At 34.4% G+C, this 21,423-nt stretch overlaps 1 protein-coding gene across 1 annotated transcript in view; it reads left to right on the top strand.

Moving 5' to 3' along the window:
* Positions 1-21,423, top strand: part of MUC19 (mucin 19, oligomeric) — a 76,457-nt gene that overhangs the window by 11,339 nt on the left and 43,695 nt on the right. The window contains exons 3-12 of the mRNA XM_060413670.1: positions 11,817-12,016; positions 12,105-12,284; positions 12,427-12,591; positions 13,839-13,955; positions 15,580-15,630; positions 16,639-16,698; positions 17,415-17,643; positions 18,367-18,484; positions 18,902-18,962; positions 19,175-19,272. Coding sequence (XP_060269653.1) covers positions 11,817-12,016; positions 12,105-12,284; positions 12,427-12,591; positions 13,839-13,955; positions 15,580-15,630; positions 16,639-16,698; positions 17,415-17,643; positions 18,367-18,484; positions 18,902-18,962; positions 19,175-19,272 — 1,279 coding nt within the window. The remainder of the gene's footprint in view (positions 1-11,816; positions 12,017-12,104; positions 12,285-12,426; positions 12,592-13,838; positions 13,956-15,579; positions 15,631-16,638; positions 16,699-17,414; positions 17,644-18,366; positions 18,485-18,901; positions 18,963-19,174; positions 19,273-21,423) is intronic.

Here is a 21,423-nt window from a genome sequence, read left to right as displayed (position 1 = left end):
GATATGTCTCTGAGATGGTGATTTTATTTCCTTTGGATCCATAATCAAGTGGAATTAATAGGTCGTATGGTAGTGTTATTTTTAATTTTTTGAGGAACCGCCATGCTGTTTTTCAAAATAGCTGTACCAATTTACATTCTCATCAACATGGAATACAGAAAATTGATATATTTTATTTTCATACATACTTGATTTTGTTATTGAATTATCAGGACTCCTCACTATTTATCTCACAATTGTAAGCTACTCAAGGGTGGGATTTTGATCTATGGGTGTAGTGACACTCAGTATATATGTTTTGAATGAATAAAATAATTAAGGATCATTGATAAATATACGTTCTATATATAAAAGTTTCCTATGTGAGGGTAACCAAATTCTCTGAAAGGTAAACTTATTGAAATGAACCACAGATAGCCTATCTTCACACCCAAGAAGAAATGGAACTTCAGAACACAGATTAACCTTATTTTAAGGACATAAAAATGAATGCAAATTATATTAAATACCATGGAATGTTGCCCTTGGGATTTACTGATATGTGCATGACAGTTGGACTCTACTCTGGAGATAGTTTCTGAGTTTCTATGTTTGTTCTTAATTTGCCTTTCTTTCTCCTGACTTATGTTGAATATCTAGTTTATGTTTTTATAGGATCATTATATCTGCTTTTAACACTCAGTTTTAGTTCCTACTTACTACCTTCAGTTTCCTGTGATGAGAGCACCTTTGATCCCAGCTCATTATCCTTGTATATGTTGTAATAGTATATATTCTGTGTGAGACCCCAGAATTTTTTTTCGAGAAGGGAAAAGTTCATGCATGTTTTTTTTGACATCTTTATTTGTTGCAAGAGGATTTGGGGATGACTCTTAATTGCAACCTACATTTCAGATAGAATTTTCCTGATATTAAACCTCTATGGGGAATGTTATTGTATAATTTTTCTTTAGAGACAAATAGTTCCTAAACCTATCTGTAAACCATTTTTTCTTATCTTTTGGCTAAATATGTGTGTGTGTGTGTGTGTATAACTATGTACAATTTAGTTTTGGCAACAATTTATCGAAACACATAGGAAGCCCTTTATTTTTTAACTGGCTTTATTTGCTGTTTGTTTTAGTTCATGCCCTTGGCTCAGTAGTAAAGAGTGTGAAAGTCACTCTGTCATGTCTGACTGGTTGCGACCGCAAGGACTATACAGTCCATGGAATTCTCCAGGCCAAAGTACTGGAGTGGGTAGCTGTTCCTTTCTCCAGGGGATCTTCCCAACCCAGGGATGGAACCCAGGTCTCCCACTTTGCAGGAGGCTTCTTTACCAGCCAAACCACCAGGGAGCCCCTGCCGGATAATGCAGGAGATGCAGGTTTGGGTGGGGAGATCCCCTAGAAGAGGGAGGGTGTGGCAACTGCTCCCAGTTTTCTTGCCTGGAGAATCCCCATGGACAGAGAAGCCTGGCGGGCTACAATCCATGGGGTTGCAAACAGTCAGGCACAACTGAGCAACTAAGCACAGCACACATACTTACTATGGCTTGACAAGCTTGCTATTTATTTAAAGTTCATCTTGACTCATAATAATAGCAGTGATGGAACTATCTGTAAGTTGTATATATTTGAATTTCAGTATACAGCTATAAAATAGAAATTGTACTCATTTGATTCACTTTAATTAATTTTAGTTTATACATTATTTCTGTTACATGAAAAACTGTAAAACATCTACATTTTGCCAATAGAATAATAATTAATGCTTTGAAACACCTTTTCAGTCATCTAAGAATTATGTTTTGCTGTGCCTTAATTCATGCATCTAGATTGACTCTATTAGCTGGTTGGAGGACTGGTTTAGCCATTTCCTTTATGGAGCTGGTCTAGAGGGGTATTAAGATACTATGGTCAGTGAATAATTCCTATGTTCATGCCTGAGTATTGACTCAGTTAGCAGATGTGGGAATGTCTCACAGGACAAGCGTTGGCTGGAATCAAGATTCCCTTTCTATTAGCAAATCTATCAAAAAAGCTACTAATGACAGAAATTCTCTCTCTTTTTCTTCAGATGACAAAATAGCTGAAAGAAAATCAGGTAAATTACTTTGTTTTCTTTTCTTATGCTATTTGTGCTAAGTAAAAATAGAGCAGAACTGCTTTTCTTTGGAGACAGGACATGTCTTCCATGGAAAAATCATTAAAACACTTGAAATATTTCTTATTAATGCAAACAAAAATACCATAGTGTGTTCTAGTATAATCTGGGCCATCCGTTTTAATACCTAGTCAGTACTGATGAATGTAGTAACCTTTGAAATAGAAAACTGCTCTGGTTACTAGATTTATAAAAATCTCTTAAACCTATGAGATAAATGTGAATGTAGATTAAGGTATACACACCACATATAAGATGTGATACATACAACAAACATACTGGCCATTACTGCTAGTGACCAGTGGCATTATATTTCTGAACAAATTTTACATAATAAAATATGAGAAGGATAAAATAGTAGAAACAAATATGGCACACTGGCTAAGATACAAGGCTGTTCATTTCAATAACAGAATGAATAAATTCAGAAGCAACATTTGTCTAACAAAACGAAGGATCTAATATATCTGTGGGGTTAAGCTCAGGAGAGAGATGATGAATATAGTGAACACTTACCATGAATTAAATATGTGAAATATAATGAGAGGAAATGGCAACCCACTCCAGTATTCTTGCCTGGGAAAATCCCATGGACAGAGGAGCTTGGTGCACTACAGTCTATGGGGTTGCAGGGTCAGATGCAACTGAGTGACTGAGCATGTATACACACATTATAAAGCAGATATTTTTCATCCTCACATATTATATGTGTGCCCAGGGCCCTGTTGTCCCAATCCCTCTACCAGAATCTTCATATGCATCTCTCTCAAGATTATTTGAGGCATAGTATGATCTACAATGGGGGAGGGAAGATGGAACTGGCTCTGGGTTAGCATATACCCTTGACCCTGTGTCTGTAGTCTTTGACCTCTAAGAAGGACCGTGGCTTTACTCTGGCTCAAGGAAGGCCAGAGTAAAACTTGTGTGGCTTACAATAGGAACCCCCTCTCTAAGAGACATATTGACAAAGGGCATTTTGATTACAAGTCTGGGAGTCCAGATGGGTCTGACTCAAAAGTTCATAAATTTCCCACTGTACTGAATATGGCCTTATTTCTTTCTGCTTTGCCATCAAACTAAGATATTTTGATTTCAAGATGCAGTTATAAAGTACATGGAAGTGAAGAAAGACAATGAGAGAGAGAGAAGACAAAAGAGAAAAGGGAGAAGTGTATATAGTGAAGTGGGGCAGGTTTAGGGCAAGTTGAGAAAAAAACACTGTATATGGAGAAGAGTTGTAAAAGTGATAGTATTTTGAGGGTTACTTAATAATATAATAATATAAATTGGCTGTAAGTTAAGCACTCTTGAATTCATCTTAAACCAAACACTATTAAGTGATTATTATAATTTCATTATGTCTTAATGTTAAGGATCTCTTCCTCCAACTAAATAGACTAAATCATTGCTATTCTCAAAAATTTAATATTTTATTTCTGGATATTGTTTGCTATAGAAAAATATATTTGCTAGAAACATGAAAAATGGTTAAGTCCAAAAATTGGAGTTGGGGAAATGTAATTAAAAACAAAATCTTTCTGCCACCCCAGAAAACCTCTTCACAAAAGCAGAAGAGAAAGAAAGCAGTTTTATTATTGAATAAGGATTAAACCTGAGTGTGATACATACCACAGACAATCACCTGGAGAGATTGCAAGAACAGAAATAAATATTTCTCTTTCATACAGTCAGGAAGATAAAACCCACTACATACGTGCCCTTAAGACGAACAATAACTTGTCCTCAAATAAGAGCAATTGACATCACCAATTGTCACACAAGATTTGTCCTAAGTTTGCTTGGTAGTTAGGGTAGCCACCTGTGTTTGCTAGTTGCCTTTATAAGAAAAAATACTTTCTTGTATCTTTAAAATCATAAAGGAGGGAAGTTTGCACTTGGGGTCAGACACCAGCTGAAGTTATGTTCATATCACCCAGGACATAGGGGAGCTCTCTCCCTTGATGATAGCATTTCAAAAAGATAGTCAACCAATCCCTTAAGGAAACATTACTGAGTTGCTTACATAACCTTTAAAAAGATTAACAAACATATTAAAGAGGTAGAAAAAGGAAGGGAGTTTAAGTTTTCTAAAGTAAATGATCTAAAAAAGAGGAGAGTCTCTCTTCCCTTATTGTCAACAGACAGAATTAAGTTTCTTACTATTATTTGTATTTGCTCTTACATAGTCTTTAAGTTCTGCTTACAAATCACGCATTTTATTGTCTAGTCAGTGACCAAAATTCATGTCTTCTATGAATTTACAATACTATATTTATTGTATTTATTAAGGCATTACTAATTCTAAAGTTCTTAAATTTTATTATAGAGATTAAAAAAACCAGAAATGGTATAGATGGCACAGTATATTAATACCTCAATAGTACCTTATATTATACAGTATATATTACCTTAACAAAAGGCCTTTGTTGATGAATGTATTTATTAAATAAATATTAACTGAGTGTCCTCTATGGTTCAAGCACATTTCAAGACATCTGGAATACCTCAGTGAATAAAATAGGCAAAAAATCTTAAGCTTATACAGCTTAAATTGAGAAGGAAACAGTTCATAAGCAATAAACATTATATGTAGTAAACATGGTATATACAAGGTGATAAAATCTATGGAATAAGTTAGAGTAATATAATGATAATTAGGAGGATTAAAATGGGGGGGTGCAACTTTACATTGTCAGAGTATGCCTCATTGAGATGACATTTAAACTAGCTCTTGAAGGAGTCGAGCAAATGTTAATTTATGAGTAAATGTTTTCATCTTTATTCTTTGCAGAAATACAGAAAAGAGAATCAGGTATGTTATTTTAATTTTACCAGCTGTTACTAAACCAAGGACAGCGTGGATTCAACATGGTAAAGTATTTAGATGGGAGAAGGTTGACCACTGGAACTCAGAGCTTAGTACTGGAGAAGGAAGCATGTGGGGAGGTTTCTGCCCTGTTCATGAGAGGAAGAATTTCTAGTACATGTCAATTAAATCTTTACAACTCTATTCATCTATTTTTTGAACTCTTACAAGTATGACAAAAAGATATGGACATAGTGATTAAATTAATAAGGCGTGTATGTCATTCCCAGCACCACCAGAATAAAGGTGCTTACACAAAATAATATATGGCTTTTCATAGTATTGCAATCCAATCACATTTATTATGCCAGCAATACTGTTTTCATATAAAAATTTCTGTTATTCACAGTAAGTCCCTTTTTGCACAGTAGTTCATCCTTTGGTGACTTAAATAGAAGAAAGAAATCTCTTGTTGGTTCACTCCTTAACATTGGATTTAGCACTCAAGGAGCTGCTGCAGACAGGTCAGAGAACTTTGGGAGATTAATAGTTTAGAGTGAAAAGACATTCCAGCAGGTACTGTTGGAGAAAAATACTGACCTTGAAGTACTTTTTCCCAGTTGGGATAATCTGATAATCTTTGTTTTATTTGTAGCATATGGCCTTAAAGCCACTAATCCCAGTGCCAATGAGAGTAATGAATTCTGTTTTAAGAGAATCTTGGCAAAGTTTATTAAATTAAATTCTTCCTGATGATTTTTATTTTCTTAAACTATCTTTCTTACTATTATCGTGATGATCAATCATTTTTATAATTGTAAACTAATAATTTAAAATGCTTCCTGGACTCATTTTTAGTGCAGTCTCATGTTTTGGGCTTCCCCAATGGCTTAGTGGTGAGCAATCTGCCTGCAACGCACAAGACACAAGAGTTTCTGGTTCCATTCCTGGGTCAAGAATATCCCCTGGAGGAGGAAATGGTAAACCACTCCAGTATTCTTGCCTGGAAAATTCCACAGACTCAGAAGCCTGGTGGGTTACAGTCCATGGGATTGCAAAGAGTTGGACATGACTGAACGGCGTGTCCGCGCGCGCGCGCGCACACACACACACACACACACACACACACACACACACACACACACACTCATGTTTCTGTCTGCAACCACAATCCACTTTCAATACCAAGATTCCTCTTGAAATTACAGAATCAATTTGCGAAGTAATAATGTTATAAAGTAGGGTTTTTAGGCAGTTTGTGGCCTTCAATTTTGGTTCAATCAGAAACAAATTTAAATTTCTTTAAGTTAGGCATGTCTTTTCTGATTCAATACACTTCTTCCTTTTGGCTGATTCAAACTTTTACTTTACTTCCCTGGTCCCTGAAGTTTCTATAGTTTGTATCTCTGTGAAAACCATGAAGAAGGAGATCCAGTGAAGAAAATAACTTCAATATTTTGTATTAAAATTTAATATTTGAGTCCAGGAGGTGATAACTAATGGAGAAGGCAACGGCACCCCACTCCAGTACTCTTGCCTGGAAAATCCATGGACAGAGTAGCCTGGTAGGCTGCAGTCCATGAGGTCGCGAAGAGTCGGATAGGACTGAGTTAATTCACTTTCACTTTTCTCTTTCATTCATTGGAGAAGGAAGTGGCAACCCACTCCTGTATTCTTGCCTGTAGAATCTCAGGGACGGTGGAGCCTGGTAGGCTGCCATTTATGGGGTCGCACAGGGTCGGACAGAACTGAAGCGACTTAGCAGCAGCAGGTGATAACTGAAAAGGGAGTAGCAGTTTTAGGTGTAGGGCTGTGGTTGAAATATCCAAAGGAACGACACAAACATTTCCTGTCTGTCCAGTCATCTGTTTTGGGATTGACAAACTCAATATGACTAGTAAGTCAACACAGAAATTTGCTCTTGTTTATAACACTGAGGTGTGAATTGTTTGCTCATGTTCTATAGAACACATTGAAACTTTATCGTAAATGAACTCTGAACCCAGTGCATCCCACTTTTCTTATGGAATTCTCTCAAACCTCATGGTAAATTGGTCACCATGCCCATCTCTGATTATACTGTGTGTAATTATATATGGAAAGATATGTGGAGGGGAAGGGATGATACATTCAAAACAATAATGAAGACCTAGTTCAAGCAATGAGTGCAGATTAATTTCTTTTACAATATGAATGAATGCAACTTTTCTCTGATAATGATTATTTTCTATGGTAAAGAAAACCAGCTCAGCATATAGTCTTGCCAACAGTGTCTCTGGTGGTACAGAATTTGGTGACATTGCTTCAAATAAAAATAGAATTTATTGGGGTGCATCTGGCTAACATGGATTTTTTGTGAATTCAGTAAATGGATTAGCTGGCCCCAATTTTGCTGCAAGTGAAACAGAAATCTAGGTTGTTCCTTAGTTTCTTCTTTGACAGAAAAAGCAATCAATTAGCAAAGCAGGAATTGATAGTTATTTTTGACCAATTCTGATTTAGTGTTAGAGGAATTCATGGGAGAGATTTTTTTTTTTTTGCTTTGTTTGTTTTTTTTTTAAATATATAAATGTATTTTCTTTTAATTGGAGGCTAATTACTTTACAATATTGTATTGGTTTTGCCATACAACATGAATCCACCACGGGTGTACATGTGTTCCCAATCCTGAACACCCTTCCCACCTGTCTCCCCATCCCATCTCTCTGGGTCATCCCAGTGTACCAGCCCCGAGCACCGTTTCATGCATCAAACCTGGACTGGCAATTCATTTCATATATGACATTATATATGTTTCAATGCCGTTCTCCCAAATTATCCCACCCTCGCCCTCTCCCACAGAGTCCAAAAGACTGTTCTATACATCTGTGTCTCTTTTGCTGTCTCACATAAAGGGTTATTGTTACCATCTTTCTAAATTCCATATATATGTTTTAGTATACTCTATTGGTGTTTTTCTTTCTGGCTTACTTCACTCTGTATAATAGGCCCAGTTTCATCCACCTCCTTAGAACTGATTCAAATGCATTTTTTTAATGGCTGAGTAATACTTCATTGTGTATATGTACCACAGCTTTCTTATCCATTCATCTGCTGATGGACATCTAGGTTGCTTCCATATCCTGGCTATTGTAAGCAGTGCTGCGATGAACATTGGGGCACATGTGTCTCTTTCAATTCTGGTTTCCTCAGGTGTGTATGCCCAGAAGTGGGGTTGCTGAGTTGTATGGCAGTTCTATTTGTAGTTTTTTAAGGAATCTCCACACTGTTCTCCATAGTGGCTGTACTAGTTTGTATTCTCACCAACAGTGTAAGAGGGTTCCCTTTTCTCCACACCCTCTCCAGCACTTATTGCTTGTAGACTTTTGGATTGCAGCCATTCTGACTGACGTGAAATGGTACCTCATTGTGGTTTTGATTTGCATTTCTCTGATAATGAGTGATGTTGAGCATCTTTTCATGTGTTTGTTAGCCATCTATATGTCTTCTTTGGAGAAATGTCTGTTTGTTCTTTGGCCCATTTTTTGATTGGGTCTTTTATTTTTCTGGAATTGAGCTGCAGGAGCTGCTTGTATATTTTTGAGATTAATTCTTTGTCAGTTGCTTTGCTTGCTATTATTTTCTCCCATTCTGAAGGCTGTCTTTTCACCTTGCTTATAGTTTCCTTTGTTGTGCAAAAGCTTTTAAGTTTAACTAGGTCCCATTTGTTTATTTTTTGCTTTTATTTCCAATATTCTGGGAGGTGGGTCATAGAGGATCCTGCTGTGATTTATGCCAGAGAGTGTTTTGCCTATGTTTTCCTCTAGGAGTTTTATAGTTTCTGGTCTTACATTTAGACCTTTCATCCATTTTGAGTTTATTTTTGTGTATGATGTTAGAAAGTGTTCTAGTTTCATTCTTTTACAAGTGGTTGACCAGTTTTCCCAGCACCACTTATTAAAGAGATTGTCTTTTCTCCATTGTATATTCTTGCCTCCTTTGTCAAAGATAAGGTGTCCATATGTGTGTGGATTTATCTCTGGGCTTTCTATTTTGTTCCATTGATCTATATTTCTATCTTTGTGCCAGTACCATACTGTCTTGAAGACTCTAGCTTTGTAGTATAGTCTGAGGTCAGGTAGGTTGATTCCTCCAGTTCCATTCTTCTTTCTCAAGATTGCTTTGGCTTTTCAAGGTTTTTTGTATTTCCATACAAACTGTGAAGTTATTTGCTGCAGTTCTATGAAAAATACCATTGGTAGCTTGATAGGGATTGCATTGAATCTACAGATTGCTTTGGGTAATATACTCATTTTCACTATATTGATTCTTCCGATCCATGTACATGGTATATTTCTCCATCTATTTGTGTCCGCTTTGATTTCTTTCACTAGTGTTTTATAGTTTTCTATATATAGGTCTTTTGTTTCTTTAGGTAGATATAGTCCTAAGTATTTTATTCTTTTCGTTGCAATGGTGAATGGAATTGTTTCCTTAATTTGTCTATTTTCTCATTATTAGTGTATAGGAATGCAAGGGATTTCTGTGTGTTGATTTTATATCCTGAAACTTTACTGTATTCATTGATTAGCTCTAGTAATTTTCTGGTGGAGTCTTTAGGGTTTCTATGTATAGGATCATGTCATCTGCAAACAGTGAGAGTTTTACTTCTTCTTTTCCAATTTGGATTACTTTTTTTCTTTTTTTTTGGCTCTGATTGCTGTGGCCAAAACTTCCAAAACTATGTTGAATAGTAGTGGTGAGAGTGTGCACCCTTGTCTTGTCCCTGACTTTAGGGGAAATGCTTTCAATTTTTCACAATTGAGGATAATGTTTGCTGTGGGTTTGTCGTATATAGCTTTTATTATATTGAGGTATGTTCCTTCTATTCCTGCTTTCTGGAGGGTTTTTATCATAAATGGATGTTGAATTTTGTCAAAGGCCTTCTCTGCATCTATTGAGATAATCATATGGCTTTTGTTCTTCTATTTGTTAATGTGGTGTATTACATGGATTGATTTATGGATATTGAAGAATCTTTGCATCCCTGGGATAAAGCCCACTTGGTCATGATGTATGACCTTTTTAATGTGTTGTTGGATTCTGATTGCTAGAATTTTGTTGAGGATTTTTGCATCTATGTTCATCAGTGATATTGGCTTGTAGTTTTCTTTTTTTTTTTGTGGGATCTTTCTCAGGTTTTGGTATTAGGGTGATGGTGGCCTCATAGAATGAGTTTGGAAGTTTCCCTTCCTCTGCAATTTTCTGGAAGAGTTTGAGTAGGATAGGTGTTAGTTCTTCTCTACATTTTTGGTAGAATTCAGCTGTGAAGCCGTCTGGACCTGGGCTTTTGTTTGCTGGAAGATTTCTGATTACAGTTTCAATTCCCGTGCTTAGGTTTTTAAACTACGTTTGATTCTTAAAGGGTCTGTGCTTTTATCAACAGAAATAAATTTAAACATTTTAGTGAAGAGGCAAGTGGAATGAATGCTTTTATGAAGGGTCTTGGACCTGGAATGAAGAAATCCAGTTTCTATATAGTCTTTCCTATGAACCTTTTGTGGACTTTGGGAAAGCCACTTAAACTCTCTTGTTTCCAAGTTTTGTCATAAGAAATGAAAACTTTCTGGTCTCATGTTTCTGTATGATTTTTTGAATTTTTAAGTTCTATTACTCATATTTGAACTGATTGTCCTGAAAGGAATGTCAGAATGTTTGAAACTGTCAAATATGTATATCTATGGTCAAGAATTAGGAGGTGATAAGCAAAACAAAAGTGTTAAATTTTGATACAGTAATTTTTATTTCAAAATGGTTTTTTATATTGTGTTATATTATATTTTCAATAATCAGAAGTTGTAGATAAATATCAATTTATATTTGGAAATTAAAGTCATTGACATAACTGAGTTTCATTAAAGTACAGCAATTATAGGTATTTTTTGTGTCAGAGCAATTTATCTTAAAAGATGTGAAAACTGATGGAAATAGAATGAATAGTAAGAAGTTTGTTCATAAATCCATGGGCTTTAGCTCTCTCTTTAATAACTTATGAATTCTGATTCAGACTCTATTAAGAAAAAACATAAATGATTTACATCCTTTGTTTATTTCTTCTGGTAACAGTTTAAGTTTCCATTTAGTTTTCCATTTGCCTTTTGATTTTGGACTTGATGGTAAAAAAGAGGGTTAAATTGGATTTAGTCTTGATGATTCTGGTTCATGTGGAGTTGGTGTCAGCGGTCTTAAAAAAATAGGGAGCAATGGAAAATCAAATTCTGGTGATCTAAATACTACTATTTAGGTTTTGTATAAAGTACTGATTCATAAGTTGCATTTAAATATTCCCTGGTGACAGTCTCTTTTTTTAACTTCAGCAGACAGCACTAGCATAGGAAGAGGGGCTAAATTTAGTAGCCATGCCTCTGGAAATTTAGCATTTGGTTTGGGGACATCTGGTCAAAAGAAATTGGAAGTCAGTAGAGCTGACTGGAGTGAAATTAGCAGTAAGGGATCTGCTGGGGGTAAATCCATAGATTTTGGATGCTTGTGACTTAGGTATTCCAACTGAGACTCATTCCAGAAAAAAATTTTAAATTGGTTAAATTAATTAATAGGTTAAAATACTTGTGAATACCTCTGTCGGTGATAACTCTGGAAATTTGGATTCCAGGTTAGGTCAACAGGGTTTTGGAATCAATGAATTTGGAGGGGGTAGTTTGAGTGGCAGTACGTCTGTTGGGGCTGGATTTAAAGGCTTTGGATCTGTTGTCATTAGCTGAGGTATTCCAATATAGACTCATTCTGGAAAATTTCAGGTTAATTAAATTAAGCAGTGGAAACACTTTTCTTTAAGTAACATTTCACAACAACCTAATTAACAAAGATTAAATTTTCATAACATTTTGATTTTTTCATCTGTTGGAACAGAGTCTTTTGGTTGGGAAGTTGGAGCTGGAAGAGGCAATGCTGCATTTGGTTTTGGAGCATCTGGTTCGAGTTCATTTGGTGACAGCAGCTTTAGTAGCAAAATAGTTGAAGAAGATCAAGTGGCTAGGTCTGGAAGATCCATTTCCAGTGATCTAGGTATTGATACATCATTATTGTGCAGGCAAGTTTCTGAATCATAGAATGTTTTCAGTATGCTCTGTGACAATCATTTTGTATTCTACAGGTGACACCAGTTTGAGAAGTGGTGATACCTTTGTTGGTGATAGCTCTGGAAATTTGCAACCTGGTTTAGAGTCTTCTGGTCAACAGGGATTGAAAATCAATGAACTTGAAAGGGATAGCTTGAGTGGCACTGCATCTGTTGCGGCTGGCTTTAAAGATCTTGGATCTGATGTTAGCTCAGGTATTCCAATCAAGACTCATTCTGGAAAATTTTCAGTTAATTAAATTAAATGGTGGAAACATTTTTATTTAAATAATATCTTACAACAAATTAATTATTAAAGATTAAATTTTAATAACATCTTGATTTGTTTTTTCATCAGTTGAAACAGGGTCTTTTGGTTGGGAAGTTGGAGCTGGAAGGGTCAATGCTGCACCTGGTTTTGGAGCTTCCAGTTCAAGTTCATTTGGTGACAGTGACTTTAGTAGCAAAACAGTTGAAGGAAATCGAGTGGTTAGATCTGAAGGATCCATTTCCAGTGATCTAGGTATTGATATCTCATTTTTGCACGTATAAATTTCTGAATCATAAAATATTCTCAATAAACTCTGTGACAACCATTTTATATTCTGCAAGTGGCACCAGTTTGAGAAGTGTTAGTACCTATGTTGGTGATAGCTCTGAAATTTTGGAATCCAATTTAGGGTCTTCTGGTCAACGGGGATTGGAAATCAATGAACTTGGAGGGGATGGCTTGAGTGGCAGTGCATCTGTTGAGGACGCGCTTAAAGGCTTTGGCTCTGATGCCAGTAGTTCAGGTATCCTCTCAGTCTTCTTCCTGAGAAATCCAGTTGAGTTCCAAATATTTATTATTTTTTTAAATAATATTTTGATTTTTCTGCTAGCTCAAAAGCATGAATCTTTTTATTTTGGACTTGAAGTAAAGAGTTTTGGGAAAAAAGTTTCCGAATCATAACATTTATTAAATACATTCTGGTGACAAAGTTTTGATATTCTGGTAGGAGTACTAATGTAAGAAATGGGGATGAACAAGTAGTGATCATTTTGGAAATTTGGGATTGATGCCTGACCTTTTGGTCAGAAGGAATTTGGAGGCAGTGGATTGACAGAATGGGGTGGCAATGTCCACCGGGCCTGGATCCATGAATCTCAGGACCAGTGCCCCTGACGCGGGCATTCTCCTAACCTGGATCCTTTCGGTAAAATTGAAATGCATTTCAAATTTTCCTTATTTTTTAAAATAACATTTTAATTTTTCCACTAGAGGGAAGGATTTCTAGCTTTAGAAGTTGAGAAAAGAAGAGCTGAACTCAATTTGGTTTTGGAGATTCTGGTTCAGATTGATTTGGTGGCAGTGATCGTAGTGGTATAGACTGTTAGAAATGGAGTAGGTGGTTCTTTGGACTCTAGTTCTAGTGCTATGGGTTTTGATTGTTACTGTCTTTGCATGGAATAATTTTAAATCATGATATACTTTGAAATAATTCTTTAGACATCATTTTGTATTTGGAAAGAATCCAAGAAATGAGGCTGAATATTTTAGTGGCATTTCTGAAGATTCAGGATTCTGTTTGAAGTCATCTGACCACTAGGGATTTAGAGTCAGTAAATTAGTGGGAATGGAAAGAGCAGTGGTAGATCGGCTGGGGCTGAATGCTTGAGTCCTAGATCTGAAGTCAGTGGCTCAGATATCTTAACCTGGATTCTACTCCCAAAAAATCCAAATTAATTGCTTCCTTCTTTATTTCTTTAATCACATTGATTTTCCATTAGGAGGAAACATTTGGTCATCTAATTCTGGAAGTGGTGAAGGAAACAAGAGTGAAGCTGGTCTTGGTGCTGGTACCTCTGGATCAAACATATCTGATGAAACTGGCGTTAATGGTACAGGTACCTGTGATGCTGGGAAAGATGTTATTGGATCTGGTTCCCCTGACTTGAGAATTGAGGTTTATTTCTGTTAATTAAAAAGGCAGGATTCTAACATAAATTATAAAAAAATAGTGAAATTGTAACTTTTCTTGATAAAATATAGAAAGCAAAGCAAAGTACTAAAATGATGAAATATCTTTAGATGATATCAGATGAAAGTAATTTAATATGTTGGTGTAGAATGTGGAATGTGTAGAATGTTGGTGTAGTTTTGTGGTTGTGAATATATTGGTGCGGGATAGTTTTTGTTGCCTTTATGTGAAATTGATTTGGAGTTGCATAAGTGGAAGAGTGGCAGTTGATTTGTTGGGCTTGAACTTTGTATTTTGCATCTGGCCTTGATGGCTTAAGTATTTTTTAACAGGTCCATTCCTGAGAAGAATAAATAAGATCTATCCTTTTTGAAAATCTCATAAAATTTATTATTTCCACTTAATGGAAGCATGAGATTAAATAGTATTGAAATTTGTGTTGCACATTGTTAAAGTAACACTTAATATGCTATGGGAACTATTTTGATGAAGTTAGCAATGAGTAACTGAAAAATACAATTCATACTTAGAACTCAAATTTAGGATTAATACCTTTTTTAAAAAATGAAATATAATTAGCAAAAAATATAGTGTGGTGTAGTAATGGTTGGTCTCCGTTAAAGCCAACTATTAATGAATTTGGTCATACAGAAATAATAATTTTATTTTGGGTTATTCTTAAGCTTTGGACACACATTTTGGGGTCAAAACTTCAGTGAAACTCAGATATTTGAAATTTTTCATAATTTATTATTTTGCTTAAGAACAGTTGATACAAATGGTTAAAGAGACACTGAAATTCTGAACCCCAGACCTGCTGCCATTAGCCTAAGTATTCAAATTTATTAGGTTTTGTTCCTGAGAAATGTACTAATAGGTAATTGTCTCTTATCCTTCTATTGTGGAGTGGTTGCCCATTTGAGATTTCTCTGCTATTTGGATGTCAGTTTTTAACTGCTTTCAATTTTCCAAATTAGGTTCCAAATTAGACTTTTATTAATTAATAGTCTCCCCAGTAGCATATCTAATGCTACTAAATCTAGTGCGCTTGAAATGGCAGGTTCTGGATCTTTTGACATTAGACATCTTGAGACTGAACATCTCAGTTCATCTAGATTAGTAATTTTAATAATTCCAGTTTCTATGAATGCTGAATCCTTTATGCACTTGACATGTTGAAATGGTACCTAGATTTCCCAAGTGTGAGAGAATTCACAGTGAGAGTAAGTGTGGTTGAAGCTGGATAAACAGACTTAGAACTCTATCCAACCCTTTTCTCTTTCCCTGAACAAGCTTTAAGCAATTGATCTGAAAAAAATTAATTGGGTATCAGTTCATTTAGCAGTGAGGCTATAATTTTGTTACTCCAGTGGGTTGTTGAGTTGATAAAAATTTTTTTCTTATATAGCATCATGTGGCTCTAAGTTTCCTCTCATCACCATTGATGAATTTATATCTTTGATATATATATCAGATTTTAAAATATACTTTTCATATTTTACCAGATAAAATTACAAACAGAAATGGCCTAATCATTTTGTATTAATTAGGTATCACAAGTTCATCTGACTACAGTACATCTGGATCACTCAGCACTCCAGGTAGTTTGATTTTTAATGTTCAGTTTTAAAAGTGTATTTATAAGATGTTCTCTTGATTATTGATTTGCTGGAACTTGATATTATTATATGTTTCTCATTCAATATTGAAATTCTTAGTGCTTATTCTCTTTGAATACCACAATTTAGATGACCAATTGGATATTTGAAACAAGTTTTGAATAAGAAACATTCAATTGTATCTTAACAGATCCTAAATAAAAAAACACAACCTCCCATTTATCATTTTTAGATATAGTATTTAAAGGTTGATTTTAAAAGTAAATTCAGAATTTAATCTATTTTTGCCTAACTTGGGTTAGACAGCCTGTAATAAAGAGAAATGGCCTCAAGATATACAATAAGTGGTATTGTGAAAAATATTTTAAAATTCTATCAAAGTATTCACTTTTTAAAATTGTTGCTATATTATGTTGCTTGCTTTTAGACCTTGCTCTAAGATTTCATGTGTTTACTTGGTCACATATGAAAGAATCAGTGCATTGGAAATAAAGGATTATGGGAAACCAAATTTTAAGGTTATGAATTTTTCCCTTTGATCAGGATAATTTATTTTTTAATATATGGATAATTGAATTACTAGTATTAGAGAGTAGACTGGTTTAATAAATCTGTCTTGGACCTGTTTGGGTAGTATCTTCCAGTAAAAATAGGCCACCAAGTTCTACTTTTGAAGTTTAAAAAATAATTCTGTAAGGGATGCAGCATATGTTATTAACTGTCCATGACCCCAAATGAATGAACTGCTAGTGATGTCTGAACATACTGTAGCTGATTGCTACAAGAAAAATATGGGCTTCAGAGATAATCATGCATATGACTTTGGCAAATCATAGCATCACAAAATGAAATTATATATTTAGGACAAAAAACCCATTCGATGATCTTCAATACCAATTTTTAAATTCCCACGTAGAAGACCAAATATTCTATATATTTAAAGCCAATACATATTAGAAATTTAAGTAATCTGTTTATTATGTTGAATAGAAAAAGGATCCCATATTCCAGAAGCAACGCCAAAATACTCAGAAACAAATGCAATTATTGGTAAGTAATAGATTTATTTCTAATTTGTATATGCATTTATATGTCCACCAGCCAGTACCTAATGAGGTTTCAAAGTAAAGAAAATTTGAAACTAGTTTAAAAAATTTTCCAGTCATCTATCTGTTTTATACACCCAGACACACCATACATACAGATAAACATATACACACACACACACATATATATATTCATACACACACATATATAGAGAAAGAATATACTTATTTCCACTTATTTAATATTTTTTCACATTTTACTTAATTAAAAAATTTTTTAAATTGTGACACATCTAATATTAATAGTAACCCACTCAGACAACATTAGAAAGATTATCTCTAAAAAGCCAAACAAGCAAACAGACCTCAGCTTCCCTCCATATATGCTCTCCCACAGTAGAGACAATTTCCCTTTCCCACAGGGAAACAGGATGCTTTTCTTCTTTTGTTTTAGCAGGAATAGCCAACTTTGGGTATTTCCAAGAATTCAGGTATTACTTTTAACACATTTTGCAGTATGTAGGAAAGAAAATTATAGATTTAAGATGTATGTGAGACTAGTATCTTTCAGTGAAGTTTTTCTTGGTACATAAACACATAAAAAATAAAAAATGGAAGCTGCATTAATTCTAAATAATTAATATTACTACTATTAATTAATATATAAATATTAATATTATTCTAAATAATAATGAATATTTTACCCTAAATATTTTGTAGGTGAAGCTTCTACTTGGGGCAAAGGAGCATATAAAGCTTTCAATGGCCGTGTTTTTTCCTTTGAGTCTTCATGCACATATACTTTCTGCCGTCATTGTGTTGAATCGGGAGGAGATTTCAATATTGAGATCAAACGAAACAATGATAGTGAGATTGAAAAAATAACAGTTATAATTGACAACAATGATGTCTCTATCTTTGGTGATATACTTTTAGTTAATGGTGAAAGGTAAATGTCATAGTGTTTTTAATAAAGTATGTAGAATATTTTGAAGTAACAGCAAAAAAGCAGGAAAAAAGGTTGATTGGGGAAGATATACTACTCTTTTCCTATTTTGGTGCTCATATTGACATTTAGAAAAAAGTCTTGTTACATATGTAAGACTTCACTGTATATTGGATTTATTCCTATAACAAGGTGTTAAAAAAAAAAAGAGTAGTTCTGTTGTTTGACTGTTTTGAGTCTAGATTTGGGGCAACACGCATATTCAATGAAACTGTTAATAGAATATTTCAACTTTCATTTGTATGTTTAATGCTAAAAAAATTTTGAAGTTTCACAATACACTGAAACTTAAGCCATTATTTTTAGAAGTAGCAATTTATATTTGGAAGGGGTGACGTATTTGAATGCTTTTCAGGATAAGAAAATGAGATATGATAGGCTGCTTATGAACATTTCAAGTTATTTAATCATTTTATTCTTGTAATAAACCAGTTTCTTCTTGTTCATTTCTCCAGAGCCCCAAAGATTTATTCATTGTTTCTTGAAAGTCTTCCCAAAATCAGAAAAAAGTCATTGTGCCCATTCTGAAATGACTAGAAAAACCTTTAATATTTACCAGCAGTATTATTTATGATACTAAATATAGAAACATGAATTATCAGAAAAATTTTGATGCAATAATGCTGTTCTTATCTTTTATGTGTAACTGTATTTTATACTTTTCAGTGTACAGATACCATATAACAATAAGTTGATTCACATTAAAAAATATGGAGAACATAATGTTCTGAATAGTCGTAGAGGAATCCTGTCTTTAATGTGGGACAAAAACAACAAACTCTCAGTAAGTCCACCTATGATTTTCTTATAGTCCTGTTTATTTTGTTCTTTACTTTCAGTTATAAAAATAATATAATACAAGGAAAATAAGAGATAAGGTTTACTGAGAAATCTGTATGTATCAAGGACAGTACTAAGCATAATCTAATATTTAAAATACCTTGAAGTACATAATATAAATAATCTTATTTTACAGATAATGGGACTCAGGAAATTCAGGATAATAAAAGTTAAATAATCTAACCAAAGGCACAGTCAGTAAGAGGTGAAGTCAGATCTTTGCAAATTCTAAATTCAGATCACTTAGAAAAGACTCTGTGATAAATTACTAAGTAACCAGCTTAGGTAAAACTGAACATGAAGAGGCTCTGTCTTGAGATATTTTCAATATTTTATAAACACACATGTAATTTTTTTAAAGCTCACTCTTCACAAGCAATATCCAACTTGTGGTCTTTGTGGTAACTTCAACAGCACTCCAGGTAGGATTTCAATGCATTTGTCTAAGAAAATTCTTTCCCAAAAGGAAATTACAATTATTTGATTTTGGATAAATCTAAAGCTAACAATTTGTCTTTGTATAAAGAATGATTAATTGTTAAAATAAATATTTATATTGTCAAGTCTATATTTATCTTGAAAGTAATGCACATATATAATTATATCTTGAAGTTAACATTGCTTTCTTTTTAAGGAGATGATATCAATGAGCACATTGCCGATAGTAAAATTCCCGGTGATTGTTCCAAAGCTGTTAGTAAAAGCTATGAAGTTTGTGAAGATGGGGTACAGGTAATAAATTTATATTTCATCTAATAGCAGACTTCAGCAATATTCCCTTTGGTTTCAGTTTAAATAGCCAACATTCTGTTCTTAACACACAGACCTTATTAGAATTCTGCAACTGCTTCTTCTCCAATGTCCATATGGTCTGTTTCTCGGCTTTATAGTCTAGCTGTAGATGCTTAAGTATTTTTTCCCTAAAACATTATGATAGTTACTATATATTAGTATAATAATTCTAATTTTCTTTGAACAGTGTTTTAGTTGGCCTGTAAACTGACATGCTTCACCTCTCCATAATTATCTCAGTGGGGACTGGCTTGAATTTCACAGTTTAGAAATTCTGTAATGTGTTCCTAAGAATTACTTTTCTGCTCTTTCTCCCTTACTTTTGCTCCAGACAGCAAGTCTGAATTGTCTTCTCCAGTATACTTTATCATCTTTTTGAAAAAGTTACAGATCATTTTTTGACTACATCACTTGAAAATATTCATCATTTGCTTTGAATTTTCTGCACTTAACATGATTCTCTGAATGTTGAATTTAGTAGATTGCATTTATTTGATGACTGAAGGAATTTTCACATATACTTATTTCAATCTAGAATAAAATTCTCAAGATCAAGATATGTATGCATTGTATAGGCAGAAGAAACATGTTTTATTGACGTGGATGTTGTATTTACAACATCTTGTCAGCGTCTATCAAAGCAAATTAAGCCATAATGTTGTATAAGATCATCTGTTATCTTACTTGTGAAGTGCTCCTTGATCTTTGCAGTTAGAATTACTTCCTCTTTTCTCTTTTACCCAATGCTGATCATTAGAATTTATGATTTATAAAAATGCCTCATGCTTTTCTCACATGTTTCCTATGAGATTATGAGCTCTGTAGTAGTAGTATGTTTTACTGTTGTGGTAATTGCATAGTGTGTGAGAACTTACTCCTGGTTGCTCAAATGTGTTAGCAGAATAAGTATATAAAGTTATATTAAAGACTATGTATGAGACATTGTGTTAAGCCTAGAGATGACAAAGTTCTAGTTTTTGCTCTAAAAGAGCCTGTTCAGTTCAGTTCAGTCGCTCAGTCGTGTCTGACTCTTTGCGACCCCAGGAACTGCAGCATGCCAGGCCTCCCTGTCCATCACCAACTCCCGGAGTCTATCCAAACTCATGTCCATTGAGTCAGTGATGCCATCCAACCATCTCATCCTCTGTCATCCCCTTCTCCTCCTGCCCTCAATCTTTCCCAGCATCAGGGTCTCTTCAAATGAGTCGGCTCTTCATGTCAGGTGGCCAAAGTATTGGAGTTTCAGCTTCAACATCAGTCCTTCCAATGAACACCCAGGATTGATTTCCTTTAGGATGGACTGGTTGGATCTCCTTGCAATCCAAGGGACTCTCAAAAGTCTTCTCCAACACAACAGTTCAAAAGCATCAATTCTTCGGAGCCTGTTACCTAGTGAGAAAGATACACAAAGAATAATACTGAGTTCGCCAAAAAATTCATTTGGATTTTTCTGTAACATCTTACAGAAAAACTCAAACAAACTTTTTAGCCAACCAAAGTTCATTAAAAAAAAAAAAAAAGGTCTTTGACATTTCATTTCACTTAATTTTATACCTCACTTGGAGAATGTTATCAGTTGTCCTTGGGATTACTTGGTGGAAATTGTGTATTTGTTAGCTAGTAGCTTTTGTATTTATCTGAAAACAAACATATTTAAAATAGAAAATAACTATGTGTTAATTAAAACACGTTAAAATTTACAAAAATTTTTTAAAATCTTTTTTGTTTGAGAGTAATGTCTTTACTTCCTTAACCAACGTGAGAAAAAATATGCTATTTCCAGAGCAGCTCACATGACCTCCACCAAGAAAGCCCAGAATCAGTATATTTTATTTGTTTGCTCATCAATTATATAAGCAGATTGACATCTAAAGGGTTAACTCCCTTCTGTCGGTTGTGGTTTCAATCATCCACTATCCCAGTCCTGGCATGGACAACCTTTTCTTTTCTCATATTTTCCATTTTCTTGAATTCTGGACTTCATGTCACCTTTAGAGAAATTTTGGATGAAATTAGGTACAATTTTTGAAGTTGCTACACATTATCAGAGGTGAAGTTTTCACTTAGAAGTCACTGTAGGAACTGCAGTAA

The sequence above is a fragment of the Ovis aries genome, chromosome 3 (genome assembly GCF_016772045.2).
Source record: "Ovis aries strain OAR_USU_Benz2616 breed Rambouillet chromosome 3, ARS-UI_Ramb_v3.0, whole genome shotgun sequence".
In the NCBI taxonomy this organism is placed as follows: Eukaryota; Metazoa; Chordata; class Mammalia; order Artiodactyla; family Bovidae; genus Ovis; species Ovis aries.
This window is presented reverse-complemented; position numbering and strand designations above follow the sequence as displayed.